This window comes from Monomorium pharaonis, chromosome 8 (assembly GCF_013373865.1).
Source record: "Monomorium pharaonis isolate MP-MQ-018 chromosome 8, ASM1337386v2, whole genome shotgun sequence".
Taxonomy (NCBI): Eukaryota; Metazoa; Arthropoda; class Insecta; order Hymenoptera; family Formicidae; genus Monomorium; species Monomorium pharaonis.
Window position 1 is genome coordinate 23,345,586 of NC_050474.1, and position 23,273 is coordinate 23,368,858.

General features: G+C 40.1%; 1 protein-coding gene across 1 annotated transcript in view; it reads left to right on the forward strand.

Annotated features, from left to right (window-relative positions):
* Nucleotides 1-23,273, forward strand: part of LOC105828784 — a 43,711-nt gene that overhangs the window by 8,944 nt on the left and 11,494 nt on the right. The window contains exons 4-6 of the mRNA XM_012667276.3: nucleotides 64-1,784; nucleotides 2,596-2,684; nucleotides 17,929-18,003. Of these exons, the coding sequence (XP_012522730.3) occupies nucleotides 64-1,784; nucleotides 2,596-2,684; nucleotides 17,929-18,003 (1,885 nt within the window). The remainder of the gene's footprint in view (nucleotides 1-63; nucleotides 1,785-2,595; nucleotides 2,685-17,928; nucleotides 18,004-23,273) is intronic.

Below are 23,273 nucleotides of genomic sequence, written 5' to 3' on the forward strand. Positions count from 1 at the left end.
TTTCACCGAATTAAAAGTTAACTGAAAAAAGTCTAACTGAATAAAACCTCATTACGTTTCCAGGAACCGCCGGAAGCAATGGTTTATCTGGACGCACGATCACAATGCGGCTCCACGCATGGTAGCACGTCCGACGATACCGGTAGTTCCATGTCCACCGTGGTGGACAGATTCTCGACGTCCGATCGCGTGTCGACCATCTCCACGACGTCCACGGCGTCGACCGCCGGTTCCGAACAGCCGAACGAATTCTCGGGCGTCGATCGAGACTTCGATCGATCGTCCGATCGAGACGTGCTGCTGTCGCGAGCGATCTGCCCGCTCGAGATGCTCGAGCGGGACTTTTCGAATCCGCCTGATTACCTACTCCGCCGTCTCGCCAGTTCGGAGGCGGTGACACACGTGGAGTCGCGAGGCGAAGTCGAGCGGATTACAGCGGTCGTCGCACCGAACACGGTGTTGATCGAGGAAACGATCACTCTTCAGCCGCCACTCAGCTTTCAAGACGCCCCGCTGAGTTACGGACATGAAGCCAGGCCGGATCTTTTCTACACGGCTGATCTGGCTGCCGACTCGACGACGCATTTCAGGCCAATTAAGGACGACGTGGAGCTCGTGGAGCGCGTCAACGGGAACCACGAAGAATTTCGCGAAACAACCTGCACTGTTTCCGGCACCGGTAGAATCAACGGCGTCAGGTCGTCACCGCCACCGTTGCCGGCTAGAAATCACGTTAATAGGATTTGCGTGAATCAGACGCAGACGAGCGAATCTGGCAACAAGGCGCGTCCGCGAATCGCCACAACGGTACCTGTCTTCTCCGAGCCTTCGGAAGCTCCTCTATTGCCACCGAAACCGTTACCGAGGAAGGACGTTAAGGCCAGACGGAAGAGGCCACCGCCGCCACCGCCGCCGCCGATTATAACACCGCGAAGAGAAATTAAACCTTCACCGTCGATCGAATCTAATCACGTAACGGAGAAAGAAAACGAGAATCCTTCGCAAAGCACGGACCACGTTCGGCCAAGTATATGTAATTCGTCAAATAAAAATAACGTCCTAGACGAAAAGAGTCAAAGAAATGAGACCTCAGATGAAAGTCGCGATAGAGAAACTGACATAAAGAATGTCTGTCTCGACAACGAGAAGAAAGATAAAGCTGCAAGTTTGGGAGAGGACGCACAAACGAGCAAAGTTTTTGAGATTATCGAAATTAGAATGACTAAAAATTTACAGTCTGATCAGAAGGAGGAAATTGCGAAAAGTCAACCGAATAACGCAACAGAAACTGTGAATTGCCAGCAAATTAAAGTTAAAGACGAAGTAACTAATAGAAACGAACGGGATCAATTGCAAGTTGCGAATAATTCGAGCAAAGTTTCACCGGAGCAGCGAAACTCGAACTCGAAAGAATCAGCGACCGACAAATGCATTGACGAGTCAAATGATGAAAGAGAAAAAGGTAAAGACTCGGAAAGTTGTTATAAAGAAGAAACTAGAACAAATGACCGGGATACTTTTAAGGAAGAATTTCCAAGGAACGAGGAAGATATCTCACCGGTTAATTCTGCGGCGCAAGAAAACGAGGACGACGAAACTTATCAATCGCTCGATGTGATAAACGACGACATAAAAAATCCAGAAATAAATCAGATATTGGAGAACGAAGAAGTTATGGAAGAAGAGGACAGCACTGACGAGAGCGACGACGGTAACTATTACTGGCAAAGTAATCTCGCTACCATCGGCGAAGAAGAGGAAACATCCTTAGAATACGTGAATGAGTAAGTTTATAATTGTATATTTTCCAACATTATTATTCAACAGAAACTACAGTTATGAACGAAAAAGGATCCTAGGGGAAATTTAGTATGTTTCTGGAGAAGCGTGATTTATACCCGCTTTCACCACATTACATCCCACCCAATCCTTACGTGAAAATTTAATATTGCCACTTTATTACGCAACTGGTAATTACAGTATTACATGGCGTAGAATTAATTAGAATGATTTCGCTTATTTCGAATAAAATATGCAGTTAGGGCTTCGAGATAAACTGCTGGGAACTGTGTCGAGGAGTAGGTTGCTATAGAACTCGTTGATGCAGCGGCACGCAACGCGAATGAACTTTGCGCGAATGAATAAAAAGAAATTAATTCACTTTCTTTATGGATATGGGTTACCTGCCGTGCGCGGCACACGGAGAAAAGGTTAATTGACCGTTCTAAGAATAGAAAAGAGGGTTGTCGATTGCTGAGAATCGAACAGTCGTTCGACTCGGCCGTCCCACGAGGTGAACGCCTCCATGCAAATGCTCGACATTTGCTTATTGCTTTGAAAAGCGATCTCTCCTTCTTTGCATGACGCTGCAATCGCCTCTCAAATCATTTGAACAGCGATTGCTGTTTATTAAATCTTTTAATAGGTTTCTCCTACATAACATTAATACGCGCACATAACGGGTTATATAATTAATTATTTTTTTAGTAGAATTAACGTTAACGGTTTTTTACATCACACATTTAATCAGATAAAAAGTCATAGTTATTCTCTTTTAAGCAGCTAGAAAGAAATATTGTCTCTGACCTGTTACAGCAACGCAGACGTGAATAATTCCAGCGAGCTGACGGTGAAGCCGGAAGAAGCACCTCCTGCAATCAAAAAAGATGCGTTCGTTAAAAACGGTAAGTCTGTTTAATACGCTAATTAAGACTTTAATTAAATCTCAAAATACGATTTGAGTTAAAGCCGCAATTTATCCAATTAACAGAAGAATGCAAGGCCAGCACGGAACGATTAGAGATCCATTCGCTAATAGCAAAAGGCAACAAATCACGCATTTGCGCCTATTAAGATCGACTACGTAAAAAAAGTTATCACTGTCACCAATCAGAGTAACCTTGAGTCACTAATTAATTAATTGACGTTGTTTTCGATAGCGTCATCTTCGTTTCTCTCGATCGAACAATCGATAGAGATCCCGCAATCAAAGTCTAGCCATATACAAAGCAACTATGCAGAGCAAGATTCTGCGAGAGAGAAAGAAAGAGAAGAAACAAGATATCACTAATTTTGTCTTTTTCTTTTTCATTTTTTTTAAATTTCTTTGTCTATATCTTCCTATTTCTCTCGAGAATGGGGACACCAATCAAAACTGGCTGATTTACAACCAGATTCTAATTGCGGGATTTCTAGTCAGAGAGAAACGTCATGATCGTTCGCCAAACGCGGCAACTTATCATAGAAAAGAAATATCAAAAAACGCTCGAATGCGCAACACCGGAGGACACCCGGTACACACGCCCACGCAATCATAATACGTCACCATCGAGCTTTATAAAGGTTACGCATTAATCACCTTGCGTTACGCGGCCATGCGGTTCTCCGGTTTCGCGCGGGCGCGAATGCATTCAAAACGGAGGCAGGTCGCGAATCGAGACAAAGGCGTGTAAGCACGGCGCGCCTTCCTCGCCGAGAGAAATTCTTATTCACCAGCGTGCATTCTGTGGTATTTTCACGCGGATGATTAGATGTTCACGTTTCCTCCTTGCAACCGCGTATTACGCACGAGATCTTAATCGAGACGTCTTTTTGATACTTATTCTCTCTATTCCTCTTTCTCTCCTCCCTTTCTCTTTCTGCCTTCTTATGGATTCGTGCCTCTTATAATTTATTTCTACTCAAACACATCAGAAAAGCTCTCCACCGTTTTCTATGAACACGAAAGCACTTGTCTTCAATGAGATACCTATTTGCGTAATACATACTCTTTGAGAAAACTATTTAAAGTGGAATACGTTATCACATGCTCGTCTTCTTTCGCCGCAAGCTGATTGGAAAAATGTCTACTTAGCTATCGATGCTCAATTGAGAAAACGGTAATCGTGTTATAGAAATACCGGAAATCAAGCGTCTTTCCAACGATGGTAATAATTCACATATGTACAAGAAAGAGATAAAATGATGAAGTGATTAAGATAAATTGATACTTTTTTTGAACTTAATAACAGATAACGAGCTGATTGAAAAAAAAATCAGATCAATATTTTCATATTCTCAGACATTAAGAAAATAAACTTTTAGGTCTTTATTTGATAAAATATACTATCAGAAACATTGTAATATTTCTAGCACATTTCATGTATTCTTTTTTTCAAAGTAGTGAATACGTAGCTATTGAGAAAAATCCGAACAAAAAAGGTCATTTGTATAATATAAGAAATTACATTGGATAATGAGGAATAATAAGCGTTCGTATAATAATTAATTTGTACAGTACTTTTTCAAAGATGCATTCCACACGCACGTTGAACGTTGTAACGTTAGAAGTGACGTATAATTTTCTAATGACGAATCCTTGCTTTCCGCGCGTTTCGACATCGTCTTTTTTTGCAGCGTATCTATTTTCTTTTTCATTCCCTTTTTTCTTGCAACGTGAACAGCGCGATTCCTGAAGCGAATCGTACGATAGGGAGTGTATCGGCGGATCTTCACCCGAGACTTTACCGTAGCCGGACGCTTTGTGCAAAGCGAGAAATAAGGAAATTCCGTCGACGCGGTCTCTAATCGGCACGGTCGGCGTTCCTCCGCTCGAACGTGGATTCCCGGCCGCCGCCGGCCAGGTGGGTGTGAGAACAAAACCGTTAAGAATAATTCGAGAATCGCTTGGCAGCGAACGGCAGCGATGCTCGCGCGAATTGCTAACGAACTGCCGTCCGCGAGATTCGTATTAAACGCGAAACTTTACGGTCAGACGTATGCGGGTTGCCGAGTGCCGGCAAAGGTTTTAACCGGTCATTTTTCCGCTGAACCGACGGACGCTTCATTCCTCAACCCCGTTAAATATTAGTCGTAAAAATTCCCACGGTATCCATTACATCCGCAGTTTTGCCGCGCGCAAACCCAAGCACGTGAAAATACATTGCGTCATTTTACGTCGACTCGGGAGCCTTTTTATCTCACGCCATTACTTGTATAGGTATGCTGGAAGGCTTTGGAGGCAATAGCATTTTAAATTGTGTATTTGGGAAACAAGTTGCTTGCCAAAGCTATAATTCTTTTGAAGCCGAATAAGATTGGCGTGCAGCTTTTGCGAATTCGGAATCTCTCGGAATTTCTTGTAAAGCGCAAGACTCGCTCACCGCAACTCCTTATTCAACTCGCAGCACGTTGCGCGATTTGCAATCGCATCCGCGATAGAATAAGCAAACGAGAACGCACCTATTGTATTAGCGTTGGCTCGATGGATTCTCAAGTCTCTCTTCCGTTAATTATCGTGTATCCGATATTGTTTCGCGACATTTACGATCGATCTGGCGCCGCAAGCCAGCGCACACGCGCCTGTTGCGAATGGTGGATGGCCGATCAGGGTCCAGCGAAGCTTACCAGTCACAACAATATGGCGAACCCCGCGTCCCAAGTCGCGGTCTTCAGCCTCCGAAGCTCTTCCAGTGGCTGACCGCGCTCAAGGTCCCATTCCCCCTTAATCGCCTTCCTTTTCGAGATCTTTCACTTGGTTCACTTCCAATCGAAGAGACAGCGATCTCTGACGCATACTTGCGTACTGACGTGCGCCTGTACGTGCGCGATCGCAGAAGACGGCATTCCAGCGCACCAGCATGGGGCTTGCATGCTTATAGTATACTGACCTAAAGATAATAAATGTCACCATCCGACACCTATACGAATCAGATCAGACTAACGTCGATAGCTCCTTCTCTAGGTAGAACTTTCGAGTCTTTTTAAAATCGAAATTCCGTCTTGATCTGTCTTGACGTGGACAGCTTACTTTATTATTATTGTCGGTTAAACAGTATTCGATATTTTTGGGGATAGTATCAAAATCTCTCTTGGTGAATATACTTCAACATTAATAAGTCGTTTCAAAAAATTTAATACAAATATTTAAAGTAAATCTTTTATGTCGTTTTAAATATAAGAAGACAAAAACTAGTGAGCCTTTGCCTTAATGTAACATGCCACTGTGCGCACCGCATGTTCCAGACCTCCATCTCAACGCTGATTTGATTTGAAGTGAGTCGGAAGATTCGTTTACCTCTGTCACACAATTATGTGACTTAAAAATACACAAACGAAAAGAACATTCCACAATTTCAGTCGAATTATGCATTAACGATCGGCTCTTAAGGAGATCGACCTTTCCCAAGCGATCTGATGCCCATTTCAATTTACGATTGCAAAGGGCGATGATTAGTCTTGACCTCCCGAGGAAAGCTTTCGACGCTGGATCAATTAGTAGATATTGATACTGAATACTTTCTATTAAATGTTAACGCGCATAAATTCCAGACAACATTTTATTCGAGCTAATCTCGAGTCTTATAGAAAATTATTCGCTATTCAGAACTCAGTGGAACATAAGCAGATATGCATGTTAAAAAAATCACGATCGGATTATTAACACCGAATAACAGATCTGAATAAGATATTTAGAAGATTTTAGAATGTAACGCATCACAAAGTTTCATTTTGCATCTTGCTGAAATTTATGTTCCTTCATTAGAGAAGAGTTGTCGAATTTTTTATTACATTTCCTATTTGATATTGATTTTTACTGAAATAAATGTTAGAAATTATAACTTAACATTTTAGATATTTCTTACTACAATATTTAAACTTTCAACAATAACAAATTAATTTATAAGCCTTTTTGCAACGTGCTGCAAAAGATATAATTTAAGCGAACAGTTTCTCTTAAATTATATTCGATACTTTGGAAAGTATAGAATTTATAAATTAAATATATAAAATTATTATTAGTTACAATGCATTTTTAAATTTGTATTGCGCAGGAAAACCAGGTCGCGTTTTATTCGTGAAAGAATTGCATTCGATCTGACTCGTAAAGACTCGCTTAATGCATCCGATCGTGCGAACTGCATTCCATCGCGCCAGCTCGAACGGTGCATGCAGTAAAACCGCCTAAAGATGACTCGCACCCCGTTTTAAGATCGACCGGTATCAACGAATTTAACAAAGTGCGGTCATTGAACTGGAAATTACGATGGAAATGGAAATCAGGCATAAATCTTGCTACGCGTGTTTAAAGTAAATAGATGTTAAAAATAAATAAACATTACAAATTCTAGATCAGGTTCCGTGCTTATGAACCGCTTACGAACGGTCGAGAAAACCGATATCAAAGAGACAGTTATTGTTATTCACATAGCGAGATCGATTGAGAAAAGGACAGATACCTCGTTCGTCGAGTCAGGTCAGTCGTGCTTGAAAGGATCTACTGTATATCTATGTAGGCATATCGGATACAAGATTCAAGATCCGAAAGATGACATCCGTTGCGGCAACCCGGAAGCGCTACACGTGTACGTCAATATAATTAGTTACGTTGCGTCATATTTTTAAGATGCAGATCGATCTGCTGACGAAACTGACGAACAAACAAATTACTTCCATGCCGATAGAACTTTAATCGTTCGCTCGGATAATGTATAAATAAACGTGAAATTACATCTTCTTTCCGTATATCTCGAGTGCTGATCGTTTGTGTAACATCCAGGTTTACACACCGCCTTATGCAAGTAGTATAAACCGTGAAACATTCCCATAGTATTTATGCTACACAGCTATGAATCGCGACAATGATTTACCGTGAAATTGTTAAGCAAAGCCTACCTCAAACCATAAAGAAGTTAGAACTTTTCTAGTTTCTGTTTTTCTTATTACTCCACTTTATTTTATTACTTTATTTTGTACATCCATTTTAACAGTTTAAAAATATCCTGTCGCAGTTATTCTAAAGTGTAGCTTGCTTGGTCTGTCACTGGCCTGACTGTAACGTACGCTCGCAAGTCAAGACGAGGTGCTAAAACACAAATCCAGAAAACGAGCGCAGAACCCATCAAGGTCCGACGTCGGTACTTTAAAGCGCGGCGCGGCTTTGCGAGGCAATCAGCACGAGAATTTTTATCCTGTTGTAACTCGCGTCGTTGAGCAAACGCCACGACATGATGGAAGCAGGTTTTCTTTCATTCTTCTTAAATAAAACGATAAAAATCTCCGCAATCCGATCTTACCGCAGAAGCGCATGAAAATATTTATAAAAAGTTTTGTAATGGACAATCCTCGAAGAATATGATCACTCGCGTGACGTGCTGTCGTTGACTGATCAGAAACTGAACATACTCGAATGATTACTGGATAACTAGATCCTATTATTAATTTGTGATATGCAATGTATGCCAAATATTTTACAATAAGTTTTTTTTTATAAACATACAAAAAATCAGTATAAAATTTCATAATTACATTATTCAATCACATCAAATAATCAAAAATTAACATCAATTACACCTGTTATTGATGAAAGCTTGAACAATGTAATAATAGATACCTAAAACATTAAATTCTAATTTCTAAAATTTATTTGGGACAAGTGATCTCATTGTCAAATAGGAAATATAATAAAAAGTAATTTAAGTATAGTGCATATTTGGCAATTCTTCTCTAGATATGTTTGTTCCTCTCATTAAATTACACCGATTGATGAACAACTTTTATAAGTCATCGTACGAGAATGAATAGACCTTGAGGAGCGTAAATCCAATAGTATTATCATACTCGTCACAGTTCAAAATGTCGGCCCGTCTCGCACGCGGTACGCAAATATTTCCCAAGTAACGGTAAGTCCTTACACATGTCACGTATTTACAAATAATAAGAAAACGCAGCGTCGCGTTAAATGTCTACTGAATGGATTGAAAACCTTTTCGACATCAAAAACTCACACCCGTTTTATGGAGATCTTGATTTCGTAAAGAGAGCAAGACTTCCGCTTTTCGCTTCGGAGAACGCTTAATGAATTCCACCTGATATTACGTTATATTATGTTGCATCATGTCCGTATTAAAATATACATGATACAATAGATTGTTACATAATATGGTGACGTTATGGTCAGCAAATTTTTGTACGTCGAATACGGTACATGGTATTTTCATTAAATTTTCTAAGGAGATAATCTATAAACTTATTAAATCTGATAACGAGTCACTTCCCGCATCGGATAGCACCTTCGTTCATATCTCATGGAATGCGCTTGTATGGCGAACGAGAAATAACCGAGCTTTCATAAAGTGCGCTTCAGCCAGCTCATGTTTTACGACAAACCGAAACACACGCTTCTTCGCGTTGGGGAAATTCGAACCTACAAAGACCCGCTAGCTCCTTTTTAGCCACTCGATTCTCATGTCTTATGGCGACCGGCAGTGATGCTCAAACAAGCGAAATGTCCTTTATGATTTATGCTAAATTGCTTACACATTTTGCGTGAAGTGTCATGGTAAAAAACGACTTCTAGTATCCTCTTTCGAATTAAAAATTTGAAACGCAAGTTTACACGACGTGACAAGATAAAGTGACTTTTTCTAAACCGGGAAGGCAACGCGGAAGTGTCATACTCGGGTGGACAACAAAAATCCCGATGTAAAGACGTAATTTGTCTTTCAGCAATTTGACTCGTATTGTGCGCGCGCGACTCCCCGCGGATCGCAAAACGATTTATCAACGTTTGATCCTCGATTTCGAAATGTACCGCAACAGCGAAAAGAGCCTTTATTCGATAGAAATCCTAAAGAGCGTATCTCTAGTCTAAATCGTTCCGATACGTATCTTACACGTGTCAAGAATTCGACGCTAATCGTTATGTCGCTATGGTATGTAATAGATTTGCATGACAAAAATTACATTTTCAGAAATTATGTTACTTTTATTATTCCAAAGTACAATTATACCACGCAAAAATGGACTAGAATTGAGTTTAATATTTATAAAGATAATGATAATATTTTTATTAATACATTGTGTTTATGCTCCGAAGTTATTCCATGTATCATTCAAGACACGTAGACAAATATAGAATCGCTAATGAATGATTTGAATGAGATACACGGTCGATTGGCGAAGAAGACTCGAGGAGTGCGAGATATTTTCAACGAATCGTTACGTTATGCGATAAATCATGCCGGTATATAACGAGCTAACGCGAAACTGTCGCGCCGAGCGACTTGTCTTCGAGATAAAATTTCGGAGAAGGGCAGCGCGTCGAAGCAACGCATCGCACGGACGGCCAGTGCTCCGGCGCGATGGCTCAGCTGCTGTATTAATTAACAGCGGAAAATGCCAGGCTTTTCGTAATCTGGGCGAATTGATCGGATCAATTTACACGCGTGCGCGCATTTATGGCGTGCTATCGAGTTATCTCGAAGGTAACCTATCTCGGGAGTAAAGGCACCTCTCCTCGAGACCGGTAAGGAAGCGTCGTCCCGCTCGGTGGAAAGGGATGCCCGGTGTAACGTCTCGAGCAAAGGCAGAAGGCGTTTGCCAGTCTCTCGTCGACTCTCAAGTCAAAACGTTCCGAGGGCTTTCGCGCGTGTGCTCCGCCTCGTATGTTAAATACCCAGTATTGCCATAATTCGTCCATATTCGAACTGGGTGTTCTTCGCGAATTTTGAAATCGTTTAAGTGTACTTCCTCCCCCGATTCATACTTCCCTTCACGATTCTTTCGCAAATTCAAACTTTAAACGATTTTCCCCAACATCAGCGGACTTTCAGGCCGCTGATGCCACTATATTTGTAAATATTTAAATAATTTAGCACGCATTTTAACACGAATTGGAGCAGAAGCGAGTTTGGAATTTGAAAAGCGTAACGAAAGCTTTCGCGTTATACGGTTCCCATTTGTACGAATCGAAAACGTATTCTTCGTGCTCGGTGTAGCGTGAATTCATTTTTTCATGGTTCACCTAGAAGTAATCGTTTACAGTGCTCCGTTTTCAAGCGCGAACATGTGCTCCCGTGACTGAGTGCGAAACATATAATCGGTTTGCGAAACTTGAGGACTATAGTACGAGCCGTAAAGAGACTCGACCACGCAGCGAGAGGAAAATATTTATTTCTCGGAACGGGGTAAGAGAAAAACTTATAAAAGTTTATCAATTCAATTTAATTATGAACATGCTATTAATATTATTGCAAACTTTACAACTAATTGTAAGTTTCCTTTTCTTTCACTATTCCGCAAACAATGCTTGATTGATTGGTTACACGAAGGAGATCGACGCGGAAAGGTTTCGCTAAGCGTATCTCCTGTCGCGGTGTACACAAGAAAATCGCTCTAATGCCGAAGGAAGGCCGATTTTACGGCGCTAATCGGACCAGGTTGATTCGCGAAGCGCCTCGACTCGGAACGTTCATTAGACCGTGGCGCGATGAGGTAACAATTGGTCTTCGCGAATCGCTAAAAAAACAAGGCACGATCTCAGTTAATGTCAGCGGTAAATTAGACTGCCTCAAATGGGCTAAACATGTCGTTTCCATGCAGATTTCAAAACCGAATTTTAAGTTGCGACTCGCTGCAAGCCAGGTGCAAGCAACTGTTTTCTACGTATTTCGCGATTGAGTTGCAATCAATTCTTGATTGCGTTTAATCGCGTGTAATAACATAATCATCGTTTAAGAATTCAGATGTAAAAACCGTTGACTCTGCTCTATGATAAGCGAGTGCATCTTTACTGAGCGCATAATATTATGTATTCAAATTAAAATTTGTTGTCGAGATCTATATTGTACATAAATTTGCGATATATAATAATGTATTTAATGGCACAATATCGATTGCAGTAACAAATTTAAAGAGTGCAACAAATTGAAGCAAATTAACCGTAATAAGAAGTATTAGATGTTCTGGTAGAGTGCATCGCGGTTTCCCATCGCAGATAAAAAAAGATTCCCTCTTGAATCGAGCGTATTTCTCGGTTCAAAGAATCTAAAAAAGTTTTGAAGGATAAAGAAATTCTCCTTAATATAATTATCTCTATAATTAGCATTCAAACCTTTAAATGTTATGTTAAATTATGATTGATAGAACCAAACGCTAACTCTCATTGAAATCTGATAAATACCGCATCGGAATATTTTCACACGGTTGTATTCAGCTTAAGATAAAATAGAATAAAATTTATATCCGGAGTCGACCTCGAAGACTCACTTTCACTGGTTGCCACCCACAGAAAAATGCAGCAGCTGTTACGCATACGCCGTGATATTTTCTGAACCTCAAGGGTAAAGCACGCTAAGGGCTCCATAAGAGGCAGCTGCAGGCCTCGCGGATGAACTACACCTGCCTAAAAGTATTTGTCAATTCTAGTTTTTTCTTTCAGAGATCACGTTTAGGCTCAGTTGTGCTCAAATAGGATCGCAAAAGTTTACCATCGTTTAAAATCATTTAAAAAATGGGCCAATCTGCCGGACTTTACATTCCTCTCTATAGATTTGTTTCTTATGTGGATAATATAAATTCTATAACGTCCGTATATCCGAATTAAGAAAGAAGACAATTATTAATTACTTAAAGATATTTTTGTCTGTAGAATATCAGCTAAAAGTTATTTAAAAAATTTAAAAGTTTTGAATTTTAAGTTTCCAATTTAAATTCGCATTATACTTTATCTTAAATTTCCAAGTAACTATAAAACGTGGTTTTTTACATAAGAAACAAGAGCAAACAAATAATTAAATAACTTTAAATAAAAAACTTGTACTCAAATTTTACACGGACACTCGAATAGTAATAGTAGAACCTATAAAATTTTTATATTTTGGGTAATGCTTGAAGATGTGACATAAATCCTTAAGAAAACGTCTTTCTTGTGATTTTGTGTTATTTTTCGAGCGACAGTCGGCAAGTGCGCGCATACGTCATTCACGGCTGAAAAGAGATAAAAGAGACGACGGGTCTCGCTCATCAGAAAGCACAATTAGCCCATTCATCGTCCGCGTCCCTAGTGTCAGCGTACGCGAGCGTACGTATGAAACGTGTGCACGGCCGACAATCGTGCACGAGTACGAAGCCGGGGTTGGTTTATCGGTGCAGGCGCCAAGTAGTCAGTCACTGTGACTCGCAGGATACATTCTGTTAGCCATGCCGCGGCGTTCAAGAGAGTTTATTATTACACCAACAACGCGCCTTATACATCGCGTGCATCGAGATACACGTGTAGGTATTCGCGACGGCGGAAGATCGCATAGAAGAGACCGCGGTTCGGTTTTTCTTAGATACATCGTTTGCGGTTTCTGTACTTAGCTAAAATAAACACATGCCATAACGAAATAAAAGAAGACGGCCAAGTAATTTGAAAAATGCGCCTCCGTACGTCGACACCGCAACGTTCCTCCTTCGAAAAGTGCTACCAAAAATAGGATACTTCGACCAGACAAAAAAAAAACGTTTTCTACCTCGGCAATTTCGTCGGTTATTTTTATTTGAGATCATTTTTAGGGTCTAAAAAGGGCGAGTACCCCGCGGCATTGCGGCATCAAAAACCGGCTTCGGACGCGATCACCGAAAGCAAACTTCATTGCTCCATGCAGACGCGAACGTACGAGAGACTTGATCGCACCCGCGGGGCTAAATTCCCGAATGTAACGCGTAATTCACTAGGTCGAGGTCGTTACTTAATCGAAATCGATGCACCTTTCAATCATTTACATTCATTATATTGCCTCTAGAATAAAGCGAAACACGATACGAATTACAATGCGATCCAGAGATACAGTTTACCACTCTGATATCTTCCAGAGTAGACACACAAATTGAAAATGTCAGAGAAAGCGAAACTATTTCTCAATATGTCCACATTTGTTTAATAAAAAGTAGATGCAACAAAAAAATATTTAAAATCGGTTTTGTGGTGATACAAATTAAAATTCTATTTATAGTTCTTTAAACAGAAATATGTATCACTTTTATACTTGGATAAGATATATCTCTACCAATTAATCAGTTAGTTCAGTATTAAGCTTCTTCATCTGCATAGGAGATTACCCAGATTTATGAGAAATCTTGACATGCAACTTGACGATGCAAGCATAGTTTCGTACGCGAAGTTAAAAGTGCTGATAAGACCTGGTAAAGCACGCGTTCTTTTGCCATGTGCAACATATCTTCCCACCTTACCAACACATTGCGGACGCGAGAATGGATACGCCTATTACCGCTCGCGAGATTAGAGCAATTTATGATATCGTCCGAGAGTACCGACCCACACGGCGAATACCGCACTTCCGGTCAAGCATATGTTATAATGATTTCGTTCGGTTACTTTTGTCGCCATTTTATATCTCAAAATAAAACCGTGGTAGGGAGAACGTAGGTGAAAAGATAATTCTTAATAATTATTTTGACAAAAATTTGTCTTATCTAATATCTCATAATATTTTTAATGTTTCATATTTCACCCTTATAAAGATTTCTGAAAAAATATCTTTAATTTTTTTGTTCATATTTTTTAAGTCTTCTTTCAAAAATTATAGAATAAGAAAGTCATTAAAGAAAGATAATGTTAATAAATTAATTTAAATATATTCCTGACTCTCGTAGGCATAACCACGGATGGCTACAGGTCTAAATGCGTTTCCTGATAAACTCTCCTGCTCACCCACGCTACCGCTGGCACGCCAAGTACGTTAGACGCGTTTATTCTACCGATACACGTTGCGGCCATGGCCCGCGCACGGTCCGCTTCTTTCTCTCGCCTCCTCTCTGCTCGCCACAATACTGTTTTCAGTGGCAGGCCTCAATTTGCCGTAATTATTATGTTTATCTTCCTCATTCACTTAAGTCCGCACACCGACTTCGACGATCCGGTCCTTCGTGTTCGTTGTTCGGCGCGGCACCAAAATGCCAGGTACCCTCGTGCCTTCTTTCACATGCGATTTACAGCACAGATATTGACATCTTTTTTTTTTTTGTTTACTTAATAGAATTAAAATTCTCTGCCTACCGGCTATAGCTATAATTGTGAAAGATTTATCGTTTCTACATCATTAAAAAAGTAATCTAAAAGATGAAATCCATTTTTTTTCAATAACACTATTGAAATTTAACGGCAATATGAATTGCTCGTAATTATTAGCTGCGTTAATGCTCGAGAGAAATTCGAGATTCGATGTCTACGAATGAAATGATCGTCTATGCACGTGAGTAATCAGCTACATTCGCGTTCACAAACGTTACATACGGCCACGCGCCAATCATTATATCCTGGAAGGGGTGGGTCTACCACCGATCTACTGTGTCAAATCCAATTTGCGTGATCCTTTCCCTCGGAAACGACACGAAATCCACGTCACGCCTGACAATTTGCAGCGCTCGGCGCGGCCGTGCCGACTGCACTTTCGACGAGCGTGAGAAGCGAGTGTCGGAATGTTGCACCTACGAGGAAAATAACACGACTTAGCGCGCTTCTCGATCACCGGCTAGACACCGGCGTATACAGAACACGCATTAACCGTTTTATAAAATCCACCTCGGGCGTTACAACTTTATCCGATCGGCGTGGAAATATATTCCTGCCCAGGTTGTGTGATCTCGCGATCTGCAGTGCGATGCTCGTGTAACATCCGGTTCCTTACGTGCGCCACGTAGCCACGCGCCGATCATTACGCTCGCGAGAAGGCGGTAACTACCACCGATCCAGTTTGTCAAATGCAATTTGCGTGATCCTTTCTCGCCGCGGAAACGACATGGAATTGACTCGGCAACACGCCCGATAATTTACAGTTTTTGCACGAGAGACTTTGCGGCACGTGCTGTAAGCACGTGAAAGCAGGACTGGTGCTTTTTCCTTTCAAAGACAATGTATTATATTAAATAGAACTGAGAAGCTTTGAAATTGCGTTCAGGTAGAAGAAATCGTCTCCCGCTATATCATCATCCGATCTTCTGTAGAGGTGAATGTTTAGATTGGATCGAATTGTATGCAGTGCCTCATGCATTTCTCAAAGTAAAAAAACTTGAGGACTTTTCTTGGTACGACTGGCCCTTGACTTCTCGGTACCACGACGTTAGTGCATTCACCACGTCAGTTCGGTCGAAGCGGAGTTAGCACGAACGGATTGTTTCTGCAGTCGAGCGAAGGCCTTTAGGAAAGTGTAAAGAGTGTCTAAAGCTGGAAAGAGAGAACAAGAAGGGCAAGAAAAGAAAGAGAGAGAGAGAGAGAGAGAGAAGTGACAAAGTAACTCTGGCGAGCCGGATGAGACGCAAAGAAGAGAGAAAGAACGAGGATGGAGCGAAAGATGAACATGGGGAGAATAAAGGAGGAAGAGGCTGGCGAGGAGATGGAAGGTGGAAGATGGTGAAGAAGAGAAGGACGGATCAAGGAGTTAAGAAGAAGAAGAAGAAGAAGAAGAAGAAGTTAAGATGGTCCAGCGCAGGCAGCATCACCACCGCAGCCGGAGGTGATGACCTGCTCAAGGCCACCCGCTCCCAACCTCTCGGACCAGAGAGGGGAACTACTCTTCTTATTTTTCATTGCTCCCTTTTCTCTCTTTCGGCTCCTTATAGCTCTCGATCTCTCTTGCTCTTTCTGCTTCCTTCCTTCTGCTTCTTCTCTCTCACTCGCTTGGTTTCCATGCATCTGCCTTTCTTGGGCTCGTTGAACTTTGCATGGTCCTTTCTCTCTTTCCTTTAGTCTATCTTCATCTTTCCCTCTCCTACTATTCTTTACATATATGCTGAATTTGTTTAATTCGAAAAATAATTAACTATTGCAAAAAATTTTATAAAAGATGATTATATCCAAAGATTGCACGTGCCTAACTTCAAGTTTTTAACTTAGAAACAATTACATCTAGTCAATAAATATAAAGAAAAATATTTAAATTTTAAAATAAATCCATGTTAGGATATCAACGAAGACAACTCGAGTAAGCTCATGATGCGTCTAAACGCGAATGGGAGGAAAATCGGCTGCAATACAAGAAGTCGTAAAACGGCCAAGATCGCGCGACTAATCCGCTCCCGTCGCAATAATGTTCACCGGCAGTGAACAAAGAATGCAGTGCATCGTCGACACAATGTAAAAAAAGTTGTTTTCCTTCATTCCCTAACTGTTCAATTCAATCGGACGCTTTTCAAAAATGCGCGAGATATGTATGCGCAAATTATAAGTCTTGTAGCACACGACAAAAATAATTTTGCTAAAATATCTAAAAATTTAGCTAAATACTTATCTGAAAATAATTTCGTTGGATTCAAATTAATATTTGAATTAAAATAATTATATAATTAAAATAATGATATATGTGTAACGCTCCAGCTGGTAGCGAATGTCAAAACTTTTTGCAGCAATGCTCATCATATGTTTGAACATATAATTATTTTGATGTCTCAAAAAAATTTATTTTTAGATCTTATCTAAAAAAATTTTTAATATGCAGGACTTTAAATAAAATTGTCAACATTAATTATAATAAAATCGATTCAGATCAAAAATATTATTTTAGGATAAAGAAGACTGTGTCATTGAAATTTTTAGGAAAGCATTTTATAAGTGTGTTACATAAAAAAAATATTCCGTAGGGACTTCGCACTTTGGTGCACATGCACAGCTCGATGTATCTGGTGTTTAATAACCGTGGGTCAACTAGAGTCAACGGTGCAGCTGTGTCCACCAACAGCACTATTACCTCGATTCATTATCAGTGACCTCTTTAAACACGTCTCTTGTTTCATAGAACTTCTCTTCATGTGTCCCGCCGTTAACTTTTCTTAATTGAAATGTCATCCATAGAACACTGGTCGCACATTTGCAAACGCGCGTTTGTAAAAATATATGTATTTCGTATAAATATGATCACACGCGTGATTCAAAGGTATTATTATTAAAGGCATTTCAATCTGATCTTTTTCTTTACTTGTCGCGCCTTTGGGCAATCGGTTACTTTCGCTATTTCGACAAAATGACAGTGATTTCTCGCACGATCGCAGCTATGGCCAACAAACAGAGTAATACCCTTTCGTGCACAGACATGCTGTGCTTAAAGGTTGATACTGTAATGGTTAGACACCGTGCACAATAAATAAAAAAAGTGTGTGCATTTGTTACAGCGCGAGATGACGAAGCAGACCACGTGAGCAAGATTGCAGAATACACGGAGGAGAAAACCAAGAACCCGATCAAAGGTAAAGAAATAGAAATTATTCAAAATCTATCTGAAATATATTTTTTACTCATAGATCTAAATAGGGGAGAGTTACCAAATGCGTATCACTTAAGTTTTTTAAATATTTTTATTATATTTTTTATTTGACAATCACAGTACGCATTCAATAACTCTCTCCTACTTCGAGATAGACTTAAATGATAAAAGCGCGCGATTTTTTCGCACGATCAGCGAACAATGTAGGACTGTAAAACTCCTCTAACATCAGCATATTACTTTCCCGAACGATTTTATCGCGGAGACATTAAGGTATGACTTGGCGATTTTGACAATACTATTGCGTTTATGCGCAGTGGGCCGTAGATTGTATTCATCGTAGAATAATGATAATTCCGGGTTACAGCGTCGTGTCAAAGTCATTCCTTCGTGAAACGAAACGAAAATGTCAGGCGGACATACGGTCAGTGTACCGGATCAGCCGGGTTGGTAACAATAAGTATTAAGCCGCGAATACCTTGCAGTTTACGCTGATCTCTCGTCCTTCGACATGGTGAAAGTCCGCAAGAATTCGCCCTCGATCGTGTTGCGAACTTCACATTGAGATCCTCCTGACATGTCACGATCTCGCTCGAAACCAGTAACGCTGGATAACGAAACACCTCACGTTGTCCTGTAAAATAGAAACGAACAACCGATCGTTACTTACCCGAAGGGTCGAAGTCACGAATTTTTAATCCAAATAGAAAGAAACTCCTGAACTTTGTAAATTACAGCTTAATCGAGTTACAATCGACGAATCAACGAAATTACTCCGATATTATAAGATGCTAACAGCTGTTTTTATACAAGAAGGATAAAAAGTTAAGAGTGACCCATAACTACGGTGATCATATCTTTTCAAAGAAAATAAAGGACAAACCTGAAATTTTTAGGGTTCTGTTCTTACATGTTTCCAAACCAGTTTGACCAGAAGGTCTGCACATTACGAAATTTTCTTACACAGTATACTAAAATGAGATACTAAGCAGTTTTCTGATAGTTTAAAACTGGTTTGACTGTATTAAAACAGGCCCTTGGTTTAAATTTGTGTATGGTGTGTGTGTGTGTGTGTCAAATAGAATTTAAAATAATAATTCTTGTAATATTGTTAGAATAAAGGACAACATTATTTTGAAAAAATCAAACGAGTCTAAGAGACAGTTACCTAAAATAAAGAGCCTATGTAATAAACAATGTATATACATATAACTCGCGACGATGATGAAAGGATCAAAGTGCGACAGGAAATTGAGGCGTCTTAATCATCTAGTTTTCCCCGTTGTAAACTTAAAGCCGTTTATTAACATATCTATTTGACTCGCAGAGATAATAACGAATGCCTCTCTCTCCTCGTCTTTTATCTTCGCACGTAGATACATATCCTCATAGTTTTGTCCCGACGCGGTAGTTCCGCTAGTGGATGCAACGAATAATCGCTATCAGTCTTTTTCCTTTTTTTTTCGTAAAAAATTAATTGGATAGGATTCTCGCGGAGTGATTCGCTTCCTACTCGTTTTACAGTCCGCTCCCACGAAGGCACGAGCGAAGTCGGCGATGGTAAGCGTCATCGGCCTCTCGAAGCACGTACATCGGGCCGCCGCGTTTAATGCCAATGTTTCCGCATTCTGGAATCTTATTTCTGAACGGGGAATATTCGCTGTCTAGCCGGTGCAGTCGCAAAAATGTGCTGCCGACTGCTCATGCCGTGTCAAATCCTCTCGTGAAACCGCGCGCGAACATCAGCCGGACGCTGCGCCGCGCCATGTCGGGATTTTATGGTTCGCATATACATTCGACTGTATGCGCTAGGTAGTCCAAGATTCGTTCGAGAGATTGCCGATTTTATCGGTAGATAGATATCGTATATGGAATTAATCGACAATTGCGACGCGGCACTTCCGCGAAGTAAAATTTTATTTCTGCCCACAAAACGTCGAGCCGGCACCTTATGGTGAAAATATGACGTCGAACTTGGTTGAGTCTTTCGCCATTTGGGAAGTGGAGATTTCATCTTTGGAGATTCAATAGAAAAATGTTGGAATTCCGATCAATTTCTCATGCTTTCGATAAAAGGATTACGCGCGTTAAGCAACAGCCTCTCTATCCCTTCTCACAAAATGTGGAAATTAATCCGCGGCGTTAAATGAATCTCTTGTGGCATGACACTTCTCACTTCCGCGCGAGAGTGTCAAAAGTTAAACGTGATAAATGGATACTATGCCCATGTCGGCACGATGTAACGCAAGTCCGCGTCTTATTTAGGGATCTTTCAACCATTCGCGCAATACTGTCACATATCATGGAAAAGATAGAAAGATAGAAAAGGTGATGTAACGCGTGAATCAGAGTGTGAGATTACCGAGCAAAATATTGGATTTTGCAACCAACAAAAATTGGCCGCATCGGCTGTCCGAGTTCGTTGTTCGGACGACGCGACGGCTCGACACGGATTATTTAATATCTGCATGGTTGTAATTATATTGAACACTGGCGAACATTTCTTCCCGTGTAATTTTATGAACGGTCGTTAAGCGCGAGGAAACTCGCGCGTACAAAAAATCGAATCGTAAAAACCAGAACGTTACGTAGAATAGACACAAATTGCGAAGCTGTTATTAATACGAATGATCTTTACAAGATAACGATCTAACAAGTATAACGTGATGAAATGTAGGAAGGAATACGAAGTCGCTCTTAAATCTCAGCAATTCGAGACAAACTCTTTAATGTTCGACTTATTAAGTTACTTTGCCCGACTTAAATCACGCAAAAAAGTATTCACTTTCCCGAAAGCGATAAGAGTTATTACAGATTTGTCTGCAAATGAACATTAAAAATTATAATAACTTAATGTTTTAGTCATAAATGTTTTAATATTCACGTAAAGTGTTTAACAAAGCACGTGAATATTTAGATATTATAATTAAAAAACAAAGCCTAATTGCAATTTTATTATTATTAATTTTCATCTTACTTCATCATTTAGAAACACCTAAAATTTTCTCTCACTTGATGTCAAACATTCTATCCGTTAAAAAATATATGAAATGTAGTAAATGTATTATGTTACGCTACAGTTCCACGTTATTTATTTTTTCTAATACATGTTTCTTTAAAAAAAATCAACGAATCGAACCAAGCACGTTGCGTTTCAGCATTTAAAAATAACTAATGATTTACCCGCTGCAATGTACGGATTTATTACTAAATATATTGCTTCATACCATTTAGGATATTTAACGACGCGAATGTCATATGATCACCATACCAATGAGGCAAAAAGAAGGAGATTATTAGAGGAGACAAATATAACAATTAATAATCGTGTTACAAGGTTCCACGCGTCCAGTACATTGACGCAACGCGGGCGATTCAGATCTTGGTGCCAAGGACAAGTGGCTTTTAGTAACGGCATTGATTTTGCGGTCTGCCTTTCCTTTCTTTTCCAAAACAGTGTTCCGCGAAGAAAGCCGTTCGCCGCTCATTGCGACAGGCATAATCTTCGCTTTCAGAAACTATATGCACGATGATGTAATTTATGACCGCAATTTATGTACGGTGTAACCACTATTATCATACTTGTACAGCATCGTATGTATGGGCGTGCATAATAAGAATTATCTTGGTCACGATAAAGTAAAATTGCATCCATTAATATTATTCACTGATCTATACTACTTCTATGTCAAACATTCTTACAGTTGTAAAGGCTAATCTACAACATACTCTTTGCTTCCTGCTTCTTCCTTTTTGCCTCTCTGCACAATGTTTTATCGAAATTGGCGAGATAAAAATTGACGAACTTCGAAAGAGGCAAGAAACATGATTATCGATAAAATAGTGCGCGAAAAGGCAAAAAGCAAAAAACAGAAAGCAAAGGGCATATTCTAGATTATCTTTATTCCAATACAAGACAAAAAAACTTCAAAAAGCGAATAGTAAAATCGATGATATAATATATATAAAAGTAATATATAAAAAGTTAACGATATTTACGTCGCAGCTTGAACTTATAAGCTTGACTTTTACGGTCATGTTATGCTTCAATTCAATAATCTCTCGTTTCTATCGACAAATTTAATCATTTAATCGCCCACGGATTTACGAAGCGACGTAAGTCAGTGGCATGACAAAATCGTTGGTTCATCTTAAAGCCGATAATATCGCATAGCGGTATATCTAGCTCAGCATAGATCTTCCGGTTCGCGTCCTACGACTTTTCTTCGACAAGCAAACGGTTTCGTTTCATTGACACATTCCGTAAGATTAATGGACTCACGTAGCAGTTCGGACGACATCCACAAAGTAGTACACGAGACACAAATCTACGCATTCCAAGACTGTCGTGTCTCAGGCAACTAATTTATGACATATGTGCTTCTACAGCTATTTCGCTATTGTCCCAATGAATTACAAATAAATCTCAAACATCACGAATGCGAAATATAACACGCGTTTGAATAACATCAAACTAGATATGTGTGCGATTTAATTTATTAAAATATTAAATAACTATAATAATTAATACCACCCTTAAAATTATTAAATTAATTTACGAATAGACGAGGTAAAAAAAATACTTGATTACAAATTTTGATTTGAGTGTATTTGCGATTTTAAATTGTACGTGATTTCACGATTAAAAATCCAATTGCATATCGCGTTATGATTCAAGAAAAAAGTCACGATGCTAATGATAAATCGCAAAATTGCATATCTCTACATCCAATGCGGATCAAAGAAGAAATAAAGAGAGAACGCAGACGCTGGAATAACCGAGGATGAAGAACGAAGTGACGCGCGAATATGTGCTGATTTTTCACGTACGGTATAATACCTGCAAAGAATGTAATTCCGAGCACAGCAAAGTTAAAAGCGTGGCCGCGGTGGCACATTGAAAACGCGGGACTATCCCTTCTCTCGTGCACACGAAAGCGCTTGATGTCGGCGCTAACCGCGGAAGCTGGCCTCGACGAGCAATGTCGCCCAGTCTTACGACAGCCTTCTTGCCAGTACGAACGAGAACTTCTGCCGTTGTTTCCTCCTTCATCTCAGCGATACATCAATGTTCTTCTGAGAATCGTTCCGCGCCGACCGAGCTCAGGCTCGCGCAAAACGCACAATGAACTTCCGCGACGTGAAAGTTTGTCGTAACCGCGAGTCGAGTTATGTACTCTTCGATGATTAAAATTAATTGCCTGCCAGCATACTGCCCGCAAAGTGATCATAAAACAAAACTGGCTCTCGCGA